This window comes from Eptatretus burgeri, chromosome 16 (genome assembly GCF_056783735.1).
Source record: "Eptatretus burgeri isolate ZD-2024b chromosome 16, Ebu_testis_v1, whole genome shotgun sequence".
Taxonomy (NCBI): domain Eukaryota; kingdom Metazoa; phylum Chordata; class Myxini; order Myxiniformes; family Myxinidae; genus Eptatretus; species Eptatretus burgeri.
Window position 1 is genome coordinate 38402037 of NC_140976.1, and position 20544 is coordinate 38422580.

The window sequence follows — 20544 nt, forward strand, 5'->3', positions numbered from 1 at the left end:
TTGTTTAATTTGTTTGAAATGCTCTTGTGCAGAGTCCGGCCCATTTCGAGGAACTCTTTGCAGTCTCCATCTCTGGTAAGAACTGTAAGATTTTGCAACTTTTACCGAAGACTTGAATAATCTGATATTTATACTTTTATATTGTACTTGTGGGGCATACTTGCAGGCTGCAAGCAAATTCTTGGGTGCGTCTTACTCGCAGACATAATAAATATATGGTTTATATATTTACCCTCGTCGAAGGAGAGGGTAATGCGTTTGGGTCCGTTTCTTTGTCTGTCTGCTTTTTTGTTCACACAGAACTTTCATGTGTTTTTCCACAACCGCTTGTTGGATTGGGACAATTTTCACCATAGGTGTGACTACTCGTGTAGAATGTTTTAATGATAATTATGACATCATAGGTCAAGTGGTGTGGCAGCCATGTTGGAAAAATGGAAAAACGTTGGACCTCTGTGTCTCAAACTGCACCAAGGTAAAAAATTGAAACTTGGCACACGGCAAGTACTGCTCAAGGGGAATGTGATTTTTGTTATGATGTCATAATTGCATATGTAGAACGCTACATCTGATCAGTATGAACAATTTTGAGCGTCATCTTGGGATGAAATGGTCCACAGAAAAAATTTCATGACGTCATCAGTCACGTGATTCGGCAGCCATATTTTAAAAAAATCTTCAAAAATCATCCGAAGTGGATGAATAGATCGAGGCGAAACTTTTCACGTATGACCACCTATCCATGAGGAACAAAAGGTTCACACATGATGTCATAGGTCACATGGTTTGGCAGCCATATTGGATTTACGCTAAAACTTATAAAAAATATTTTTCTCAAGAACGGCTGAATAGATCAAGGGGAAACTTCACAGGAATGTTCCCCAAACCTCAGGATAACAAGTTTGTTCAGGAATAATTGAGAGGTTGCATGGTTTGGCTGCCATATTGGATTGAAGAAAAATATTAAATCGTTTTTTTTTCTTGTGCCGCTTAATGAATCGACATGAAACTTCACAATTATGATCGAGTGGTGATGGGGAATACATATTTTAAATTTCAACTTGATCGGTCACGTGGTCTGGCAGCTAGAATTATTAATTTTTTTTGATGTTTTTTTAAACATTTTTTTTTAAAGCTCACTTCGCTGTGCTTTGAGGGAAGAGGAGTAGAAGCTGAAATGCGAATCCTATCCAGGTTACTCCTGATGACTTCATCTTTGCTTTTTTCTTGTTCGGATTCCTTCTGATTACTCCAATGCAGGACTGTACTTATTTGTCTTCCATTTGATTTGAATTTAATTTATTTTAATCCAATTCTAAATTCAATTGAATAATAATGAACACTTCATGGGTTAGGGTCAGGTGTCCAATCAAAGCAGAGTTTCATCAAAGCGGGCCGTCTTGGTACCCGGTCATCACTGCCAGCAGTTATAAAGTAGCAGTTCTAACTTTGTCTCTTATTCATTACGTAACACAGCAATACACAAAACTACACAAACACCACACAAAACAAGTTCTGGCGAGGATCTGCAATGTCTGATTGCTCTTTCTAGTTTGTCTGTCTGTCTGTCTGTCTGTCTGTCTGTCTATTTATCCGCACAGAAGTTTAGTGTTTTTCTTTGCAACTGTTTGTTGAATTGAGACTAAATTTTGACCAGGGCTGCGACTACTCATGTAGAATGTTTTAATGATAATTATGACCTCATAGGTCACATGTTGTGGCAGCCATGTTGGAAAAAACAGAAAAAAAAACATTGGACCTCTGTGTCTCAAACTGCACCAAGGAAAAAATTGAAACTTTGCACACGGCGAGTAATCCTCATGGGGAATAATTGCTTCTTCTTTTTTTATGTCATAGGTGCCTTCATTGTGACGTCATCATTGCATATGTATAACGCTACATCTGATCAGTATGAAAAATTTTGAGAGTGATCTAGGGATAAAATGGTCCACAGAATAAAAATTGACGACGTCATCGGTCATGTGATTCGGCAGCCATATTGTTAAAAAAAAAAAAAACTTTCAAAAATCTTCTCTGAAGTGGCTGAAAAGATCGAGGCGAAACTTTACATGTATGATTGCCTATGCACGAGGCACAAAAGGTTCACACTATGATGTCATAGGTCACATGGTTTGGCAGCCATATTGGATTGAAGAAAAATATTAAATGATGTTCTCTTTAGAACCGCTTAATCAATCGACATGAAACTTCACAATTATGATCTAGTACCGATGCGAATACATATTGTTGTGGTTGACGAAATTCGCAAACCACCATTCAGGTCCCGTAGGTGAGATATCTCTGTAAGTATATGTGTAGTTAGGCCCAAACCCGTTGTTTAGAGGGAATAAATGTCATTCATTCGGGCTGCGACCCTTTTAGATAGCCGTTTTTCTTTTACTATCTTTATTTTGGACCAGCCGCCATTACTACCACCACAACCACCACCAACCACGTCTCAACAGCCATCACACAACAACCACCAACCGCAACGCCGCTTCACAACAACAGCCACGACCCTTGCCGTCACATCTCGCTCTCGCAACCATCGCATCACCGCCATTCCCGCGCCGCTTGAGGGCACCGATCCTGGACTCGTACAGGGCGCGCACCGAGCAGCGGGTGCAAAAACACCAGCCTTTCCGAGAAATCGGATCAAGAATCATTCACGCCCACTTTTCCTCTGTCCAATGGGGAGCCAGCCAGAGGTGAAGGGTCGAAGGTGAAGGAGCGAAGCCCCGGGGGCTATAAAGGGCCGCGTTCGCTCGCTGAAAAGGCAGTTGTTGAGGGAGTTTCTGAATCGGGAGAGAAAAATAGTTTCTGAATCGCAGTTGGACGGAGTTGAGAAGAGTGGAGAGTTGGAGAGTTGTGGCGGCGGCGAAGGCAGTCGAGAGGGCGCTCGTGTCAGATTCGGGGGAGCTGCGGAGAGGGGAGGCCGGTAACGCGACCGAGGTCGCGGTGGAGTCGCTCGTCGCGGGACCCAAGCCAGCGAGATATCCTCATTCCCCCGAGCATCAACAACCCCCTCCTGTTTCCCCCCGCGCTGAGATAGTGTGAGAAGGGGGCCCCGTTCCCACCCCATTCCAGGCAGTGCCAGCGTGGCCCGCGGAGTCGGGGCGCCGCCGCCATTTTGCGGCTCATCACCAGACGGGTAGGCTCGACGCGGTCTTGGCCCCAGGCCCGTCTGCCCCTTGTAGTTGAGGGTGGTCCCTTTTTCTTTTGCTTTGAGTATATGTGTTGTCGGCGCCGTCTGTGAAGTAAAACTGTATAAGTGTTGCCGTGTGCTCGGTAGTCGGTAGTAGATCTGCATTGTTGCATTTGCTTTTTGTGCAGAATTGTTGTGTTTCTTCTACTTTTGCATTTGCTTTTGGTGTAATTGTATATGTGTGCTTTCCGTTTTCCGCGGAATAAATGTGCTTTATGTTGAACTGTTTTTCCCGTTTCGCTTCGTCTTTTCTTTTATTGAATCTCCATCTTACTTCACGTAAAAGGTTGGTCGTGGGCTAAATACGCCCAATAATTAATCTAACCGTCGAGGTTGACGATAACACCGCTCGGTTATCCCGATAGTACGGAACGGGTCGCTTAAAGTGGCCCGTGTCCGAAGTCGACCTGCGGCGAGGTGCGATCGCCCGGTCTACCCTCCGTGTGGGTACTTAGGTCGAATTTGGCGAGCAACCCTATCCCACGCGGGGGGCCGATTGGCACGATCGTGGTGAGGCCGAAAGGCCCACCCGTGACTAGTTCCCGGCGTTAGTCCGAGAGGGTCACGACGGGATTGTCCGTCCGGTGGGCGACGTGCCGCGATTCGAGTTACGTGGCCGCTCACACGCCGGCGGGCGCGAATCCGCAACAATATTTTATATTTTAACTTGATCGGACACATTGTTTGGCAGCCAGAATATTTTTTGTTTTATTTTGATCTGGGTTGTTTTTTTCATGAAAAAAAAAATGTTAACAGACATTTCACGTTGTTAACAGACAATTAAAGTTATCGTCATGTTAAGTTAGCGCTTTTCCTTTTAGTTACCTTTTAGTTACTGTAACCCTTACCAGTCGGTGTACACCATCTGTAAAAGATAAATGATTACAACTTACTTCCAGTGTACATCGCCCATCAACTGTAAAACCCACAGATAATTCTCTAATCACATTGCCATAAAACCGTGAAACATCCTCGAGCGGTTGTGCCGCCGGTGCAAGATCATGTGATGTATTAGGGAGCGATGCAAATGGGCCAACTTTTATTTACGTATATTTTCATTCATGCACAGTTGTGATTTATTTCCTGGAATCTTCGTGTCGAGTTACATCACTGTGCACAATTTCAGCTTTCTCGTACAATTAGTTGATGTACAAAATATTTATATGAGTGAGTGAGGGAGTGAGACATTGTTGGAAAGAGCTTTGAATATTAGATACAAATAAAAGGACTTTTTGTTTACCTGTGTCCTCGCTCATCTCTCACCACTTTGCTGACTCATTAAACTTCATGACATAAGCTATGTCTTACAATTCTACTTATAGCGTCTAATTTTACTTAGCAACTTTTTTCGAAGGTAGACTTTTCTCAGTGTTTGCTATGCGGGTATCATTTCATCCCAGGATTAATTTTGTTAACTTATGGCCCTGTCGTCCCATCAAATCCTATACCATCCCTTCACCCGTCTTTGACAGGTGTATATCCACCAGTAATATATATATATATATATATATATATATATATATATATATATATATATATATATATATATATATATATATATATATATATATATATATATATATATATATATTTCTGACATGGTGATCCATTTACTTTTGTGTGTGCATCAAAGCAAATGCATGGTGCATGCATTTTGATTTTGGTCTTGGTTCATCCAAATGATTGAAAGAAGACCTTCTTTTTGCCTACCAACAAGTGCAGTAATAAACTCTAACACACTGTTTACTCATAATGAACATTGCCAGAGTTAAGTGTTGGAATTGTATGTTGTCCTAAAATGACCCGAGCATGTTGGTGAAAGGCATGCCTTGTATTCTTCTCTGCAGGTTCAGGAAGCTGCTTACATAAACACAAGGATGGTTCATGTCCTCACTTCCCTTGTGGTAGGCTGTAAAAAAGGAATATAGAAAACCCTTGTTAAAGTTCTTGTACGGAGTTGCCTTTCACGTACTGGAATGATGAACGATGCCAAAAGGCATTCTGATTCTGCTGATGGGTTTCTGTGTCAGGGTGCCAAGTGTGAACTGACGGTAAAAAGCGGGAAAGTGTTCGAGGGAATCTTCCGTACCTATGGTCCCAAGGTGAGTCTGTTCTCGCATCACTAATTTATTCAATTTGTAGACTTCTGAAGTGTTTATTTATTTGTTTTTGTTTATTTATATATTTTACCCAAAAAGCTTTGCAAAAGCTTTCACTTGTAATTTGCTTGCTGTTTATTGTACGTCCTCGTTTGTCCGTGCACACTTTCATTGCTGCTGTATACCAATGCCAGGGAAGCTATTGTTTAGTGCCGTACTGCAATTGACAAGAGGGTGACGAATTCTCAACCACGGCCTTGCCTGATTGGGGATCTATGGGGTGCATGTGGTCTTTGCACGTGCTAACCATGACCAGCTCCAAAGCAGAGCTGAATGGCACGTTACATAATAGCACATCTATCGTCTACGCATTCGTGCATCGGGGGACTGCAAAGCACTATTCTTTCGGTCTCATGAATATCGATATTCCAGCATTTGTGCATGTTGTCTTTTTTAATTGCTGTTCATTACTCCTAGGACTTAATCTTACGCTTTTTACCTCTGCCACCGAAGGTGAAGGAGGTTATGTTTTCACCCCTTTCTGTCTGTTTGTTTGTTTGTTTTTCTGTTTGTCTGTTTGTGTACAGGACAGCTCAAAAAGTTGTGGACGGATCTGCATGAAATTTTGTGGACAGGTTCGGTGTGTGACAAGGACGAACTGATTAGATTTACGTGAAGATCCGGATCCGGATCCGACTACGAGAATTTTTGAAGTCATTCTTCACCATTGAGAGATGGTGCCGAAAATGAAATATTGCACTAAGTCCAAAAAAGTTAAGGATGTTATCGGATGAAACTTGGTAGACATGTTGGGAGTGTGACAAGGAAGAATTGATTCGATTTTGGTGAAGATCCAGATCCGACTATGGGAATTTTAAAAGTGATTCTTCACCATTAAGAGATAGGGCTTAAAATGATACATCGCACTATCTCAAAAAGTTGTGGACAGATTCGGGCGAAACTTAGTGGACAAGTTGGGTGTGTTGCAATGCCGAATTGTTTCGATTTTGGTGAAAATCCGAATCCAGATCTGGATACGAGAATTATTTAATGTTTTAAGTCATTCACCATTGAGAAATTGGGCCAAAAATGATATAGTACTGTATAGCATGATATTTCAAAAATGTATTTGGCCCGATATGTTATCATGGATCAGGCATTACATGGCGGAGGCATGCGCTCCACCGAGTGCCCTTCTAGTTTTTTTTTTTAAGTGAGTCTTCACCAATAAGAGATGCGGCAAAACTAATATATTGCACGATGTCTCAAAAAGTTGTGGACGGATTTGGATGAAACTTTGTGGGCAGGTTGGGTGTGCGACTATGACTAATTTATTTGATTTTTGTGAAGATCCTAATCTGGATCCGACGACTATAATATTTTATGTGATTCTTCACCATTGAGAGATAGGGCTCAAAAACGATGGACAGCATGATATTTCAAAAATGTATTGGGCCTGATATGTTCTCCTGAATCAGGCATTACGGGGCGGAGGTATGCGTTCTTCCGACTGCCCTTCTAGTTTGTTTTTATTTTTGGATAGTTGTGCGAGAATAACACGTACTTTCCAAGGAAACTTTTTAAGGGTTTTGCTTGCATTTTTATGATGAAGCAAGGATTCATAAAGTTGGATATAGAGAGGAGGAGGTAAGAGAGATGTGGGGAGCGAATTGTGGAGGGGTTGGAGTGGTGACAAGAAGGAGGGGGGGGGGAGAGGCGGAGGCAGACGGAGAGGCGGAGGAAGATGGAGAGGCGGAGGAAGATGGAGAGGCGGAGGCAGACGGAGAGGCGGAGGCAGACGGAGAGGCGGAGGCAGACGGAGAGGCGGAGGCAGACGGAGAGGCGGAGGCAGACGGAGAGGCGGAGGCAGACGGAGAGGCGGAGGCAGACGGAGAGGCGGAGGCAGACGGAGAGGCGGAGGCAGACGGAGAGGCGGAGGCAGACGGAGAGGCGAGGCAGACGGAGAGGCGGAGGCGGAGGCAGACGGAGAGGCGGAGGCGGAGGCAGACGGAGAGGCGGAGGCGGAGGCAGACGGAGAGGCGGAGGCGGAGGCAGACGGAGAGGCGGAGGCGGAGGCAGACGGAGAGGCGGAGGCGGAGGCAGACGGAGAGGCGGAGGCGGAGGCAGACGGAGAGACTGAGGCGGAGGCAGACGGAGAGGCGGAGGCAGACGGAGAGGCGGAGGCAGACGGAGAGGCGGAGGCAGACGGAGAGGCGGAGGCAGACGGAGAGACTGAGGCGGAGGCAGACGGAGAGGCGGAGGCGGAGGCAGACGGAGAGGCAGACGGAGAGGCAGAGGCAGACGGAGAGGCAGAGGCAGACGGAGAGGCAGACGGAGAGGCAGAGGCAGAGGCAGACGGAGAGGCAGAGGCAGAGGCAGACGGAGAGGCAGAGGCAGAGGCAGACGGAGAGGCAGAGGCAGAGGCAGACGGAGAGGCAGAGGCAGAGGCAGACGGAGAGGCAGAGGCAGAGGCAGAGGCAGACGGAGAGGCAGAGGCAGAGGCAGAGGCAGACGGAGAGGCAGAGGCAGAGGCAGACGGAGAGGCAGAGGCAGAGGCAGACGGAGAGGCAGAGGCAGAGGCAGACGGAGAGGCAGAGGCAGAGGCAGACGGAGAGGCAGAGGCAGAGGCAGACGGAGAGGCAGAGGCAGAGGCAGACGGAGAGGCAGAGGCAGAGGCAGCCGGAGAGGCAGAGGCAGAGGCAGCCGGAGAGGCAGAGGCAGAGGCAGACGGAGAGGCAGAGGCAGAGGCAGACGGAGAGGCAGAGGCAGAGGCAGACGGAGAGGCACGGATGATCGTGGTGCTTTTCTCCTTCGCTGCAATCTTCGATCAAGTTTTCTCTTGCGGCCACGTCCAGGGAGGTTGGCTGCAGTGCCATGGGCCTTAAATTTCCTGATAACATTGCGTGCGCTTGACACAGGAACAGCAGTTTCTGGAGATGGAGTTGTCGCCTTGAGATTGTCCATGCTTGGCTGCAATCTTGTGTCTGTCCCGCTCAGACCATTCTCTGGTTTTCTTTCTTCTCTCCATGCTCATCGCGGTACACACAGTGACACAAAACAGCAGAATGACTCTTTTTGTCCATTCAAGCTGGTTGAATGAGTGATTATTATTTTGCAGGCACCTGTAATTCACCACAAGTGAGTTCAATTCCAAAGTTAAGGAGAACCACCTGCTTGAAATCTAATTACTTGTAACAACTTCTAAAAGGTGCCAATAATATTTTCTGGGCCATTTTTAGATTTGTGTGTGGAATAAGCTAAGATTTTGTAATATTTTTCAGCTTTTTTTTGTTTTGTTCCACTGCAAACCAAATAAATACATATGGATACCAAAATATATTTTTATTTCAACAATTTTCTGGAAGAAATTTGGCATTATTTGAAAAAAGTGCAAAGGTGCAAATATTTTTGGCCATGACAGTACATAATGTGTGTCCATCCTATTTTTCCATCTCTGTGTGTTTCTATGTATCTATCTATCTGTATCTCCTGTCTATGCAATCTATCTGTGTGGCTGTCTGTCCATCTCTGTCTATTTGTCCATGTGTCTGTGTATATCGATCTATAATTGGTCGTTCAAATTTCCAATCAGACCACGTGGTGGGGTAGTGTCTATTTCTTGGCCAGGGTGGCTTTGGAGAATCCTTTAGAGTTGTGGAGCGCCTTCAAGACCACCATCCTTGATGTTGCCGGTGGATGTCGTGGAACTCACCATAGGGCGAAGAAGAATTTCACTCAAGGGACACTGGATACCATTAACCAGAGTCCCGGGGCCATGCTGAATGGCAGAGCTGAACTGTTCAAGGAGCTGAGGCCTAAAACTGTACGTGCACTAAGGGTGGACAAGGAGGCCTATGTACGAGGAATCTGTGAGGGGGGTAGATCATCACCTGTGGTCAAGTGATTCTCGTCCTGCTTTCAGGGGAATTCAGGCATTGTATTCGTCCAAGCCCGTCCCTCGGTGTACTGCAGTTACAGCAGAGGGTGGTGGGCTCTTGACAGAGGAGTCCAAAGTGAAGGCCCGCTGGGCCGGTGACTTTGGGCAGCTGTACCAGGCTGATCTACCAGCTGTCGAGTTTGTTTGTCAGGGTGTAACTTTCCTGATTGCTGACCCTCCAATCAACTGTGATCCACCTTCATTTGTGGAAACACAGGCTGTGGTGAACAGGTTGAAATTGGGTAAAGCTCCTGGGATCTGTGCCATCCATGCTGAAATTCTCAAGGCTGGTGTAAATGCTGAACTCTTGTCGTTGCATGCAGTTCTGTGCTCTGCCTGGAATACAGGCATCATCCCAACTGATTGTAAGAGGGGACTTGTTGTCCTTCTCTGGAAATTGAAGGGTGATCATCAGGACTTCAACAACTACCGAGGGGTGACGCTGCTCTCAGTACCGGGCAAGGTCTTTGCGAGGATAATTCTTGATGGGGTTCGCCACCATCTGCTTGAGCACCAGCGTCCAGAGCAGTGAGGCTTTACACCAAAGAGGTTAATGATTGACTGTATCCTTGCGCATCGTGTCCTCACCGAACGCAGATGAGAGTTTCGGCAGGGGCTGCTTGCAGCCTATGTTGATCTCTGTAAAGTGTTTGATTCAGTGAATCAGGATGCCCTTTGGAGGATCCTTGGTCTTCGTGGGGTTCCACCAAAACTAATCAATGTGATGTCTGAACTATACTCTGGTACTGAGAGCGCTAAGAGATGTGGTGATACCATCTCTGACTTATTTCCAGTTGTTACTGGAGTTTGTCAGAGGTGTGTACTGGCCCCCACTCTTTTCAGTGCTTTATGGACTGGATTCTGGGGAGGATGTCAGAGAGATCAAGCGGCGGTGCATTGTTTGGGAATGTCAAGATCTCTGACCTTGATTTCGCAGATGATGCAGTCATCTTTGCGGAGACTCTGGATATCCTTTTGAGGGCCCTCAAGGTGCTGAATGAGGAGTTGGAGCCGCTGGGATTACGGGTTTCCTGGGTCAAAACAAAGATCCGGGCTTTCAATGACATCTTGCATTGTGCTATCATGTCTGTACCTGTTTGAGGCGAGGATGTTGAGGTCACGGAGAGATTGGCTTACCTTGACAGTGATATTCATGTCTCTGCCGGCTGTGAACCAGAGGTGAATCGACGTCTGGGTCGGGCCTGGGGAGCCATGGAGTCACTGGATCATGGCGTGTGGCACTGCCGGTACTTGTGCGGTAGGACGAAAGTCCGAGTCTTCAGGTCCTTGGTGCTTCCAGTTTTGCTCTACGAATGTGAGACATGGACTCTGACCAGGGATCTGAGAGGGAGACTTAATGCCTTTGGTACCAGGTCTCTTCGGAGAATCCTTGGCTGTCGCTGTTCGGACTTTGTGTCCAACGAGCGGTTGCTGAGAGAGACTCAAATGAGATTTGTTACCTGCATAATCGGTGAGTGTGAGGTGTGGCTGTATGGACATGTAGCTCATTTTACTGACGCAGATCCTTCTCACCAGATTCTCTCAGTGAGGGAGCCTCGTGAGTGGAGGAGGCCAATGGGCCGACCACGTGCCTCGTGGTTGCAGCAGGTTGATCAGCATCTCGAGGAGATGGAGATTGGCCAGGCATCTGCCTGGGGGATGGCCAGATGGAGGCCCCCTGTAGTACCAGTGGAAAGTGGACGCAGTGATACGCTGCTCTGGTGCATGCTCTCATACCTGACCTGACCTGACCTGACTTGACCTGACCTGTCGCGAAAGGTAATGTCATCACGTCTTGAAATTTCATCATGTTGTGGAATTGCGTTACTTTGCGTGGCTTGTTTTTACCGATGTCTCCAAAGACATACCTTCCCAGCATCTAAAAATCCTTCATATTTTTAATAGGATGATTCTGCTTTGTAGTGCAACTCACTTTGTTGGCACAACCACCCTTATTCCTCACTCTTCACAGAACAGTTATATTGTGCTTGTCAAAGATGGTGTGCTTTTTTTTCAAAGAATATTGGTCAGCAGGGTGTCTCAAAGCAAATTTTAAGGTTTTAACATTGTTTCTTGTTTGGGAATTTTTTGGCATGAATTTTGGTTATGCTCATTAACTTAGTAGTGAATTTGGTGTTACGGTTGACATTATTATTATAGTTATTATTATTATTACTATTTTATTTATCTCTTTCCTCTGTCTTTTTTTTGTGTAGAAAGTCGAGTCTCATGGAAGAGCTATAGAATGGATCAGGATGCAGCAGAGCAAAAGGAACAGTAGAAAGAGAGTAGAGACTTCAACAGCAGGACTGAAGAGCAAAATAGATGAAGGAGGAGGAGGATATTGGGACCATACTCTGTGCAGAGCGTTGGTGTTGCATAAGCAGTCTCCTTGGCTATTGGGCACAATCCTGGATGGGTCGCCACTCTGACACAATATACCAGCATGCTGGCACTCATTTTGCCAACCTCGGAAGGATGACAGGCCAAATAGATGAAGACTGACAAACAACTGATGCCAGTAAGAATGAGAGGTAAAGTGTGATGCAGAAGATGGACAAGATGGATACAGAAGCATGCTCTCAAGAAGGAAAAATTGGAAATTTGGGGGTGGGGAGAAGGTGACTTCATTGGGGTTGAAAAGATCATGATTTTTGGATCGGAGTTGATCTGAGATGTTGGTGAACAGCTGTCTTGAATACTTGATTGAAGTCCTGGAGGGAAGAGCGAGACAGAACAGCCTCTGGAAGGTTGTTTCATAGATGGGAGAAGCAAGGAATAATCCTGGATATTGCAAGTTTAATTGGAATAGCACGTGCATCCTGGAGTTGCTGTGAAAGGTCAGAGGACGTGTGCGTGCGTGCGTGCGTGCGCTGGATGGATGGGGTATTGGCTAAAACCCAACTGTCTCTGCCAGATCTTTGGGAAGCAGTCAGTGTGGGATAGGGATCTTTGGAGAAAATGTATTACAGGAATTGATATTCAATACTTTAAACTTCATTTACAAACGTAGAAGTTACCTGAGAAACAATATTAAGGTTATTGATCCACAAGAACACACAAACACAAGGGAGGGGGTTGGTGGGGGGGGGGGCACACGTCCCATCCATCCCATGTCATATCCACATGAAAAATGATGAATCATTGTCGATCAACATTCAATGACGAGTCCCATTTCTTTATGTTTTTTATTTTTTTGTTATTATTATTTTTTAATGTTTATTCTTTTTTGGAACGATATAATATAGAAATGTTTTTTTTTTTTTTTGGCTGTGTCATGTAATCTAGGTTGAGCTGGTTTTGGAAGCAGCTCACCAGCAGAAGCCTGATATTTCACCACTAGGACCACGAGTTGAGGAGATTTTGGACACCATCGTATTCAACCCAAGTGATTATGTCATGATGCAGTACAAGGATGTTGATCTTAACTTCGCTGCACGAGGTGCTGGGAGGTTTGCTCTTTTGCATTGCATTTATGATGCAGCGTTTCATAAAAATCCCTCTGGATTGACAAATGATTCAATTTTTCTACACGTTAATAGTTCACGTAATTGGAAGGTCATTGGTGGTCGTGTTTCATAGCAAACAATGTGCAGGTGCTTCTTCTCAGCAGTGTGCTTTGGCATATGAGTCAACGTTTGTGAGACCAGCGAATTGCTTATGATTCTTACTTGGTTTACATATGCTAAAAATTTGTTTCCTTTTCAAAAGAACAGTGTTTTTCTCCTGATGCTGAATGAGATGCAAATTTTTAAATTTATTTTTATTTTAAAAGGCATCATCGTTTTTTGCTTTTGTACCTCACTGGATGATTCATCCCCACGTGTCTTAACTTTGATCACCACAAATTGTCTGAGACTGCCACCTGATTTGGACTTGTTCAAAAGTCTAAAAGTTTTAAAAGATATAAATAAATAAACCTGAATGTGCTCTGGAGTGTAATTTTATTTTTCAAAAATTATAGTGCATTTTCATTTTCTAAACTGTATAAATCTTATGAGGCTGGCAGGTTGGCCTAAAGGTTTGAATCTTGGCCCAGCTATAAACTGTCATTCAGGTGTTTTACAGGGAGGATGATTCATCAATGTGTGTGCCATCCCTCGGATGGACGTTAAACTGAGCATCCCATCTGCCAGCATTAGTTGGTGGACATTAAAGATCCCATGGTGTCCTTCTCGAAGAATAGGTGAGCTATCGCCGGCACCATGGCCGAATTTCAAATTCTTGCCTTAACTACTGCTGGGAAGGCAACGGCAAACCACCCAGTAAAACCCTTGCCAAGAAACTGGTTCATGCTCTGTAACCGAGAGCACCAAGATTGGAAGCTAGAGTATGGCACATCAGAATCAGAATAAATCTCAGACTGCTACGTGAGACTAATATCCCTTTAGTGGATTGTGGTGCTTTTCTCCTGGGCTCTGACTATTTCTCAAACTTACTTTCTTTGTATAGAAGGCTTCACGGATGGTGTTATTGTGCGACGGGTGAATGGAGAGCACCAAGATCGGGAGCTTGAGCCCTGGCAGGGAGGAGAAACCGCCAATGATGACATTTCTTCCCTCGAAACTGATGTGGTGTGCTGATTTCCAAAACGCATTTTGTGCCCTGGCACAACCACAGTTTATTGCACTCACCAGTGGCTTGATGAAGATAATTTATGGATAATTATAAGGCAGGAGGCCTTTTTTGAATACAGAATTTAGACTTGTGGAAGAACAAGTTGACAGATGAAAGAATGGTAACATACTGTCAGTCTGGTGGTGGGGAAAACACCCGGGCACAAACAAGCAGGTGGATGAATGAAAGCTAAAGGAGGAGAGGAAAGAGCAAAATAAGATGGAAACTTGTAGGTAAGAGGTGTGGGTATAAGGATTGTTAATGTGGGTCGAATAGATTGGTGACCTACTGCTTAAGATGCATGTTGTACCAAAAGAAGGAAACTCATGTTGAAGGCTTCTATGAGCCTGTGCATTTCCTTTAATGGGTCCCATTGAGTTCCATTCTATAACCAGCCTATGTAGAAGTCACTTGTTGATGTGTTTGTAGGATTGCACAATTTTGTTAAGCATAGGGACAGACCTGTGGTTAAAAGTGTTGCCTTTTTGTCCATTGTCACCTCATTCTTCCCTGAGCCGAGATTTGTATACAAAAAAGATACATATCTTTAAGTGTGTGTGGTTGCGGGGGGAGGGGGGGTGGGGGTTATGGGTCACTGACAACGACTCCATTTTAGCGCAAGTCAATTTTGGAAATGCTTTTGTGGTTTCTCTTTACTGTCAGTTTTTCGAAGATTCCTTACCATTATGTTTTTAGGCTTGAGGAAATGCTGAGCATGTATGTTAATTATCAAAAAAAAATAAAAATAGGTGCACTGTTTGATTTTTATTTTTATTTTATTATTTATTTATTTATTTGGCGATGCCAAGTCTTATGATTTCGTAAGGCACTAAAATTCCGTTTCACTTTCTTTCTTGCTGACGCTTTTATCTCTTGCTGTTCTGTTGAAATCTGACTGACTCACTTTTCTTTTCTTCTTTCTTTTCAGTCTAATGGCTGGGATCCAAATGAAATGTTCAGGTATAATGAGGAGAATTACGGTGTGAAGTCGACCTATGACAGTACCCTTTCAACTTACACGTGAGTCTTGAGATGTTCCATCTTACGATTACGGATGTTTTGCAAAATTGTACTTACTTTTTTTCTACTCCATAAGGTGCGGTTTTACAGCACTGATGCCGCCTGTGAGACAATGGTACTGACGTGTCATTGTCACAAACCAAAACCTTTTTACAGTTGTGCATGATCCCTTGATTGAACACTCAAATCGGCACACACGCTAACCAGCACGAATAATGATACGTTTATTGAATGGGCCACATTGTATCGTGATGCAGTTTTATATTTTAACAAAGGCAACTGTTCAATGGAATGTGAAATTGCAACAAATCGCGCATTTCTGCAAGTTGAAATAAACTCAATAGCGTTTGTATTCCAAAATGATGCACTTTGTAGATATACACTTTGTTCATTTCGAGTTGTTTAACAGATTACCAATGTGTTTGTTTATGTACCTGAGATAATACATTTTTATTTTTGCCTTGTATTTTCTCTCCTTACGTTTACTCGTCCATGCAGGTACTTTATTATGTTTGATTATTCCTGCAGGAATTTTCCAGTTGGTCCTTCAGATCGATAGCTTATTTACATTTCTTTCGATAATAATGCAGAAAACATGCAATTATGGCAGATTCAATATATTGAATTAACAGGATGTTGTTTGCGGTATTCTTTCTGCCGTGGGAAACAAGGAGAAGCCGATGTTTTGGGCATTAACTCTTTGTTGGAGCAAAAGAGTGAACGGAATGTTAATTCTTTAAAACTCAGCATCTCCTTGCTTCCCACAGTGGTTGGCATACGTCAATCCACAACCTGTTGATGCTATTTGTCATTCTACATGTCCGCCGATGCAAATTGACACAAGCCCTCATTAGCAAGACTCGTTCTTCATTCGACAGCAGATGTAACCTCACTTTACAAGCTTTGAACTAATTTTGAAATGGCTGTCGACCACACTGCCGTGATTAATATTGGTGCTTCAAGTTGGTGAATTGGCCTTATTGTTGAGCCATTCCCCCCTGAGAGAGCACCATGCAATAATGATAAAACAACCTTTTGACACAGTGGCTCAGTTGTTAAAAGGTTAATTTCTTGCTGCTTTACTCTCGTGTGTTTGGCAGCACACGGCTTGAGCGCGATGACTCTGAGGAGTTCCAAAAGCGTGAAGCCCGTGCCGAGCAGTTGGCAAGAGAAATCGAGGCGACCCCGCAGTACCGTACGCACACCAATCTAGAAGATGATGAGCGTAGTGAAGAGGATAAGTTTGGTGCGGTGCCACGCCGGATCACCACAGCAATCTCCAGTGAAAGAGACAAGGAGAGTCCTGGCGGTAGCTATCCAAGGTGAGCAACTGTCTCGCGACACATCTGTTGCCGAAATGGTGGAATTTTTGCATTTGCTTATGGAGTTGCATCATTTAACACTGTGCACACATGCCTTTTTTTGTCTGCGCGTCTTTCTTTCTCACATTGATACAGTCATTGCTGTAATGTGTAGGACCCTAAGGTAAGATGTAGGAACCAGTGCTTTTATGAGCACTTTGCGCGAAGGACTGTAAAGAGGTGTGACCAAAGTGAGGAAACTATTTTAGAAGTGGAAATGGTGGGTGGGAACCATAGGCAACCTGTAATTGGAGCAGTGAAAAGAAACATGAAGGGAGACAGTAGATGTATCGCATTGAGTGGATGTGTGTTGTGAGGATATACAGTCTAGGAGGTGAAATTTTTCAACACTTTGAAGGTCAGAGAGAGACTTGAGCAGTTGGTGTTAAAATATACAAATGAGCATTTAAGCACTCTTCCAAAGGTGACATTTTGCAGGCATTGTCATACATAATAAAAAAAAAATTATTGTAAATATTCCTTCTTAACAAACCACCAGTATGCACATTTTATACATGATCTATAGGACTATAGGTGAAGTTTGGTGGGGAAATACTGTTATGGATTCGGCGGTGGAGGGATTCGCATCCCACTCCTGACAACAGATGTTGAAGATTCAATGTCACTTAACAGCACCGCCGTCTCAGGGGTTATAACGCCGGCTAGTTCGGCACAGGTCTCGGGTCACGCGCCTCATATCACGATGCCAAAGTACACCTGGGCCTTACCAGTTGGGGATATAGACCCCGGCTTCAGACTGGGTTTGTCAGAGACCGAGCGAAGTCTGCCAGTCCATAGCCCGTTTGGTTTTATATACAAATCGAGCGATTGCTCCTCAGCGCGGCACGAATAAATTTGAGGCGGAAACTTTCATATGAATCAGCCAGATTTATCGGGGAAACACGACACAAGCAAAGCATTCACGAACGTTATCATTAATCTATAACCCGCTCTTAACTCGGGAGCGACGGATACGGGTTTTGAAGGGAGCCCTAAAGAAATAAACCTTAGACCTGGCCACATGCAGACAAGACACAGAGTACTTGGTGATGCCTCATGGACGAGAGGAACAGTGTCAAAGACGCGAATGCGGCTCGTGAGAAGCCGATGTCAACAGATTCGGGCGCCCAGCTCGAGCACGCCGCGTGGAAAGATGACGGCGACGGCCTCCTTTTTGTTGGCACCGCCCACGCACGCCGCATGGCAAGATGGTGGCAATGCACTCCTTTCGGCACTGCTCGCGCACCAGTCTCAGCGCGTCCAGCCCCCGTAAGGTCGACGACACAGGAGAGGAAGATCTATGGTATTGTTGCGAATTCGCAACCACCAGGCGTGCGATCGGCCGCTCGACTCGAACGGCGGCCGCCTCGCCCACCGGAACGGACAATTCTGTCGTGACCCTCTCGGAACAACACCGGGAGCTAGTCACGGGTAGGGGTTTAACCCCACCACGACCGTGCCAATTGCCCACCCGTGCGGGATAGGGTTGCTCGCCAAATTCGATCTACCTAAGTACCTGCGCGGATGGTCGACCGGGCGATCGTACCTCGCCACAGGCCGACTCCGGACACGAACCGCTTAAGCGGTCCGTTCCGTGCTACAGTGATAACCGAGCGGTGTTATCGTCGGCCTCGACGATTCCGATTAATTATCGGGTGTATTAAGCCCACTATGAACCCTTTGCGTGAAGCAGGATGGAGGGTCAATTAAAAGGAAGGAGACTAAGCGAAACGGGCACAGTTCAACATGCAAGCACTTTATTTACACGACACACGGAGAGCACACATATACAGCCAAACAGTCAAAATGCACATATATCAACCCAAACAACAGCAACAATGCAGAGCTACAACCGAATAAGACCGATACTCGGAAACACTTAAACAGTTCTACTTTACAAGACACGGCGCCAACACACATTCACACAAAAACCCCGAAAAGAAATGGTGACTTCCCTTTGGGCCGTCGAGTCCCTCTCCTACGTCTGTCGATGTGGTCGCGCCTGGCCGCGACTCCGTGCCCTGGCGTGGTTGGCGCGTCCTCTCCGGCGTGCCTCGCGCCGGCACATGTTGGCCGCTCGACGCCACGGATGGAGTTTCCGGCGCGCGGATAGAAGGGGGGGAAACGTTGACGCTCCGTCCCGCCAGCGGGGTCTCGGTACCGCCCCACAAACGACCAGGCCAGCGGCCACCAGGAAGAGAAGAGGACGAGCGAGCCGGAAGACAGGAAGAGAGCAAGAGCAACAACAGCGCTCCTTCCATGTCCAACTTTTTATCCCCCGGGGCTCCGCCCTTCACTCCGCCTCCGTTTTCGGCTCCACCCTCCTTCGAGAGGGTTCTCGAAGAGGGGCGTTCCCTCACCCCGACTGCCTCACGCTGGTCATCCACCAATCGGCGATGAGCTGCCCCTCCCCCTTCTCCTCCCTCACACCAAGCGCGGAGAAGAATGGCGCGAAAAACCCACCAGCATCGTTGGCAGTTTTCGTCTGTTTAAAATAAAAGATAGGGAAAGAAAAATGACTTACTCAAAGCATCGCAGCCCGGATGGATCACATAAATTCCATCTAGACAACGGATTTGGGCTAACTACACATGTACTTAAGAGATATCTCACCTACGGGCTCTGAATGGTGGTTTGCGAATTTCCACAGCCGTAACAGTATGTTCCAGCTGGTTTCTCACAAGGTCCAGTATGCGAATCCAGGCCAAGGAGGAACAGCTCGTCGAGTCACTCCTCACGAAGCAGATCGCAGACTCTCTCAAGCCGTTCCCAGACCGACACAGCAGTCGCTTCTTGCCTTTCGGGCGGGCTTTTTGGAGCACCTCTGGGGACACGTGATTGGTCCATTGTTCGAGTTTGCAGCCACTCTCCACCAATGGGTTGTTGACACGTCTTGTTGACTGACTCTCAGGGCGCTGGGTAGCGGCTTAGTTAGAAGGGGGGAAGGAAAATAGAAGGCGCCTCTCGGTACACCACCAGTCTATGAACACTGGACAGCCTGCCACACCTCCCGACACACATGTAACGTCCGATTGCCAAACAACCTGGCTAAACATGCATTTAAGGGGGGTCTGGGCTAATTCTATATTTAATAACCCACTAAGGGCCCATTTCCGCAACAATACATCCATCTTGTTTCACACCTCCTTTCACCCTGCCACCACATATTGTTGCGGAGCCAGGTATCAGCTGTGAGCACGACCGCTAGGTGGGGTGGTAGGGTTGACTCTACCGAACACCCGGAATCTAGATCATACCTTTTGGAAAACTCCGAGGGTACGGGTCGCTTACCGGACCGTGAATCGTCAATAATTCCATCACATGGTACAGGCTTATTTGCCAATCTTCAAAATACCGAGAGATCCACGTGGCGAGTTACCTAGTATTCACACCCTCGACGGCACTCGTACGAGTCGAACCGTTAGCGTGCCCGACCCGTGCGCAACTCCGAACGGATGGTTGCTGAAGTCCCGTCAGTCCAAATGTACATTTACAGCGGCAACAGCCTTTGTAATTCACCAACACGTGCCATGCTAAGCCAATGGAAGAAACGCAGAACCGATCTGATACATTTAACAGATGTATTTATTTATAATGGGGGAAAGGGTGGAGCACGCAAGAAGCAGAGTTATCCGACTATAGAGATGCAAGTATGTACAGCAAAGAGCACTTAAACAATTCCTACTTACAGATGGGCCCACCCACAAACACACACACACACACACACACACACACACACACACACACACACACACACACACACACACACACACACACACACACACACACACACACACACACACACACACACACACACAGATACCCAGAAGGACATGGACCTGTCCACCTCGTGTGGTTCGGCTGACGCGGGCGAACCAGGCCAGCGTCAAGATGCAATGAAAGAATCCAGAGCTCCCTTCAGCGCTCGTCTCGGCAACCAAAACTCTCCTCTGTATCCCACACTGTCCAGAAGGCAGGAGGTTTCTCTGCCACTTCTCCAAGTCTTTGAGTTGAACGTCAAAGCGAGGGCTGATAACTCCACACATGTTCAACCTCCCCGTCAGATTGACCACAACCTTGCCTGCTCGATGGTCATCAACTATCTCAAAAACTCTCTCTCCTCGGTCCGATCGCGCCGCAACCCTATTCACCCTTCTTCAGGAGGGGAGGGTACGCCTCCGCCCTCCCCGCTCTCCCTCACTGGACGGTTTTGGCGCGCAGAATCCCTTGTCGCCCTGTCATTGGCCAAAACGAGCGGCATGTCCGTCGATTGGCCCGGGGGCGTGGTGACGTCACGCGGACCGC

The 20544-nt window shown here is 46.1% G+C and overlaps 1 protein-coding gene across 10 annotated transcripts in view; it reads left to right on the top strand.

Moving 5' to 3' along the window:
- LOC147010884 (ataxin-2-like) overlaps nt 1–20544 on the top strand; it is a 269821-nt gene that overhangs the window by 49853 nt on the left and 199424 nt on the right. For 5 of the 10 annotated variants that reach the window (XM_085858770.1, XM_085858768.1, XM_085858764.1 and 2 more), the window contains exons 2-8: nt 33–75; nt 5053–5109; nt 5236–5307; nt 12530–12683; nt 13694–13815; nt 14787–14878; nt 15979–16200. In XM_085858770.1, coding sequence (XP_085714896.1) covers nt 5083–5109; nt 5236–5307; nt 12530–12683; nt 13694–13815; nt 14787–14878; nt 15979–16200 — 689 coding nt within the window. In that variant the 5' untranslated portion in view covers nt 33–75; nt 5053–5082. Of the gene's footprint in view, nt 1–32; nt 76–292; nt 476–5052; nt 5110–5235; nt 5308–12529; nt 12684–13298; nt 13428–13693; nt 13816–14786; nt 14879–15978; nt 16201–20544 lie in introns of those variants that run through there. The other 5 variants (XM_085858765.1, XM_085858766.1, XM_085858771.1 and 2 more) reach the window with 4 other exon arrangements.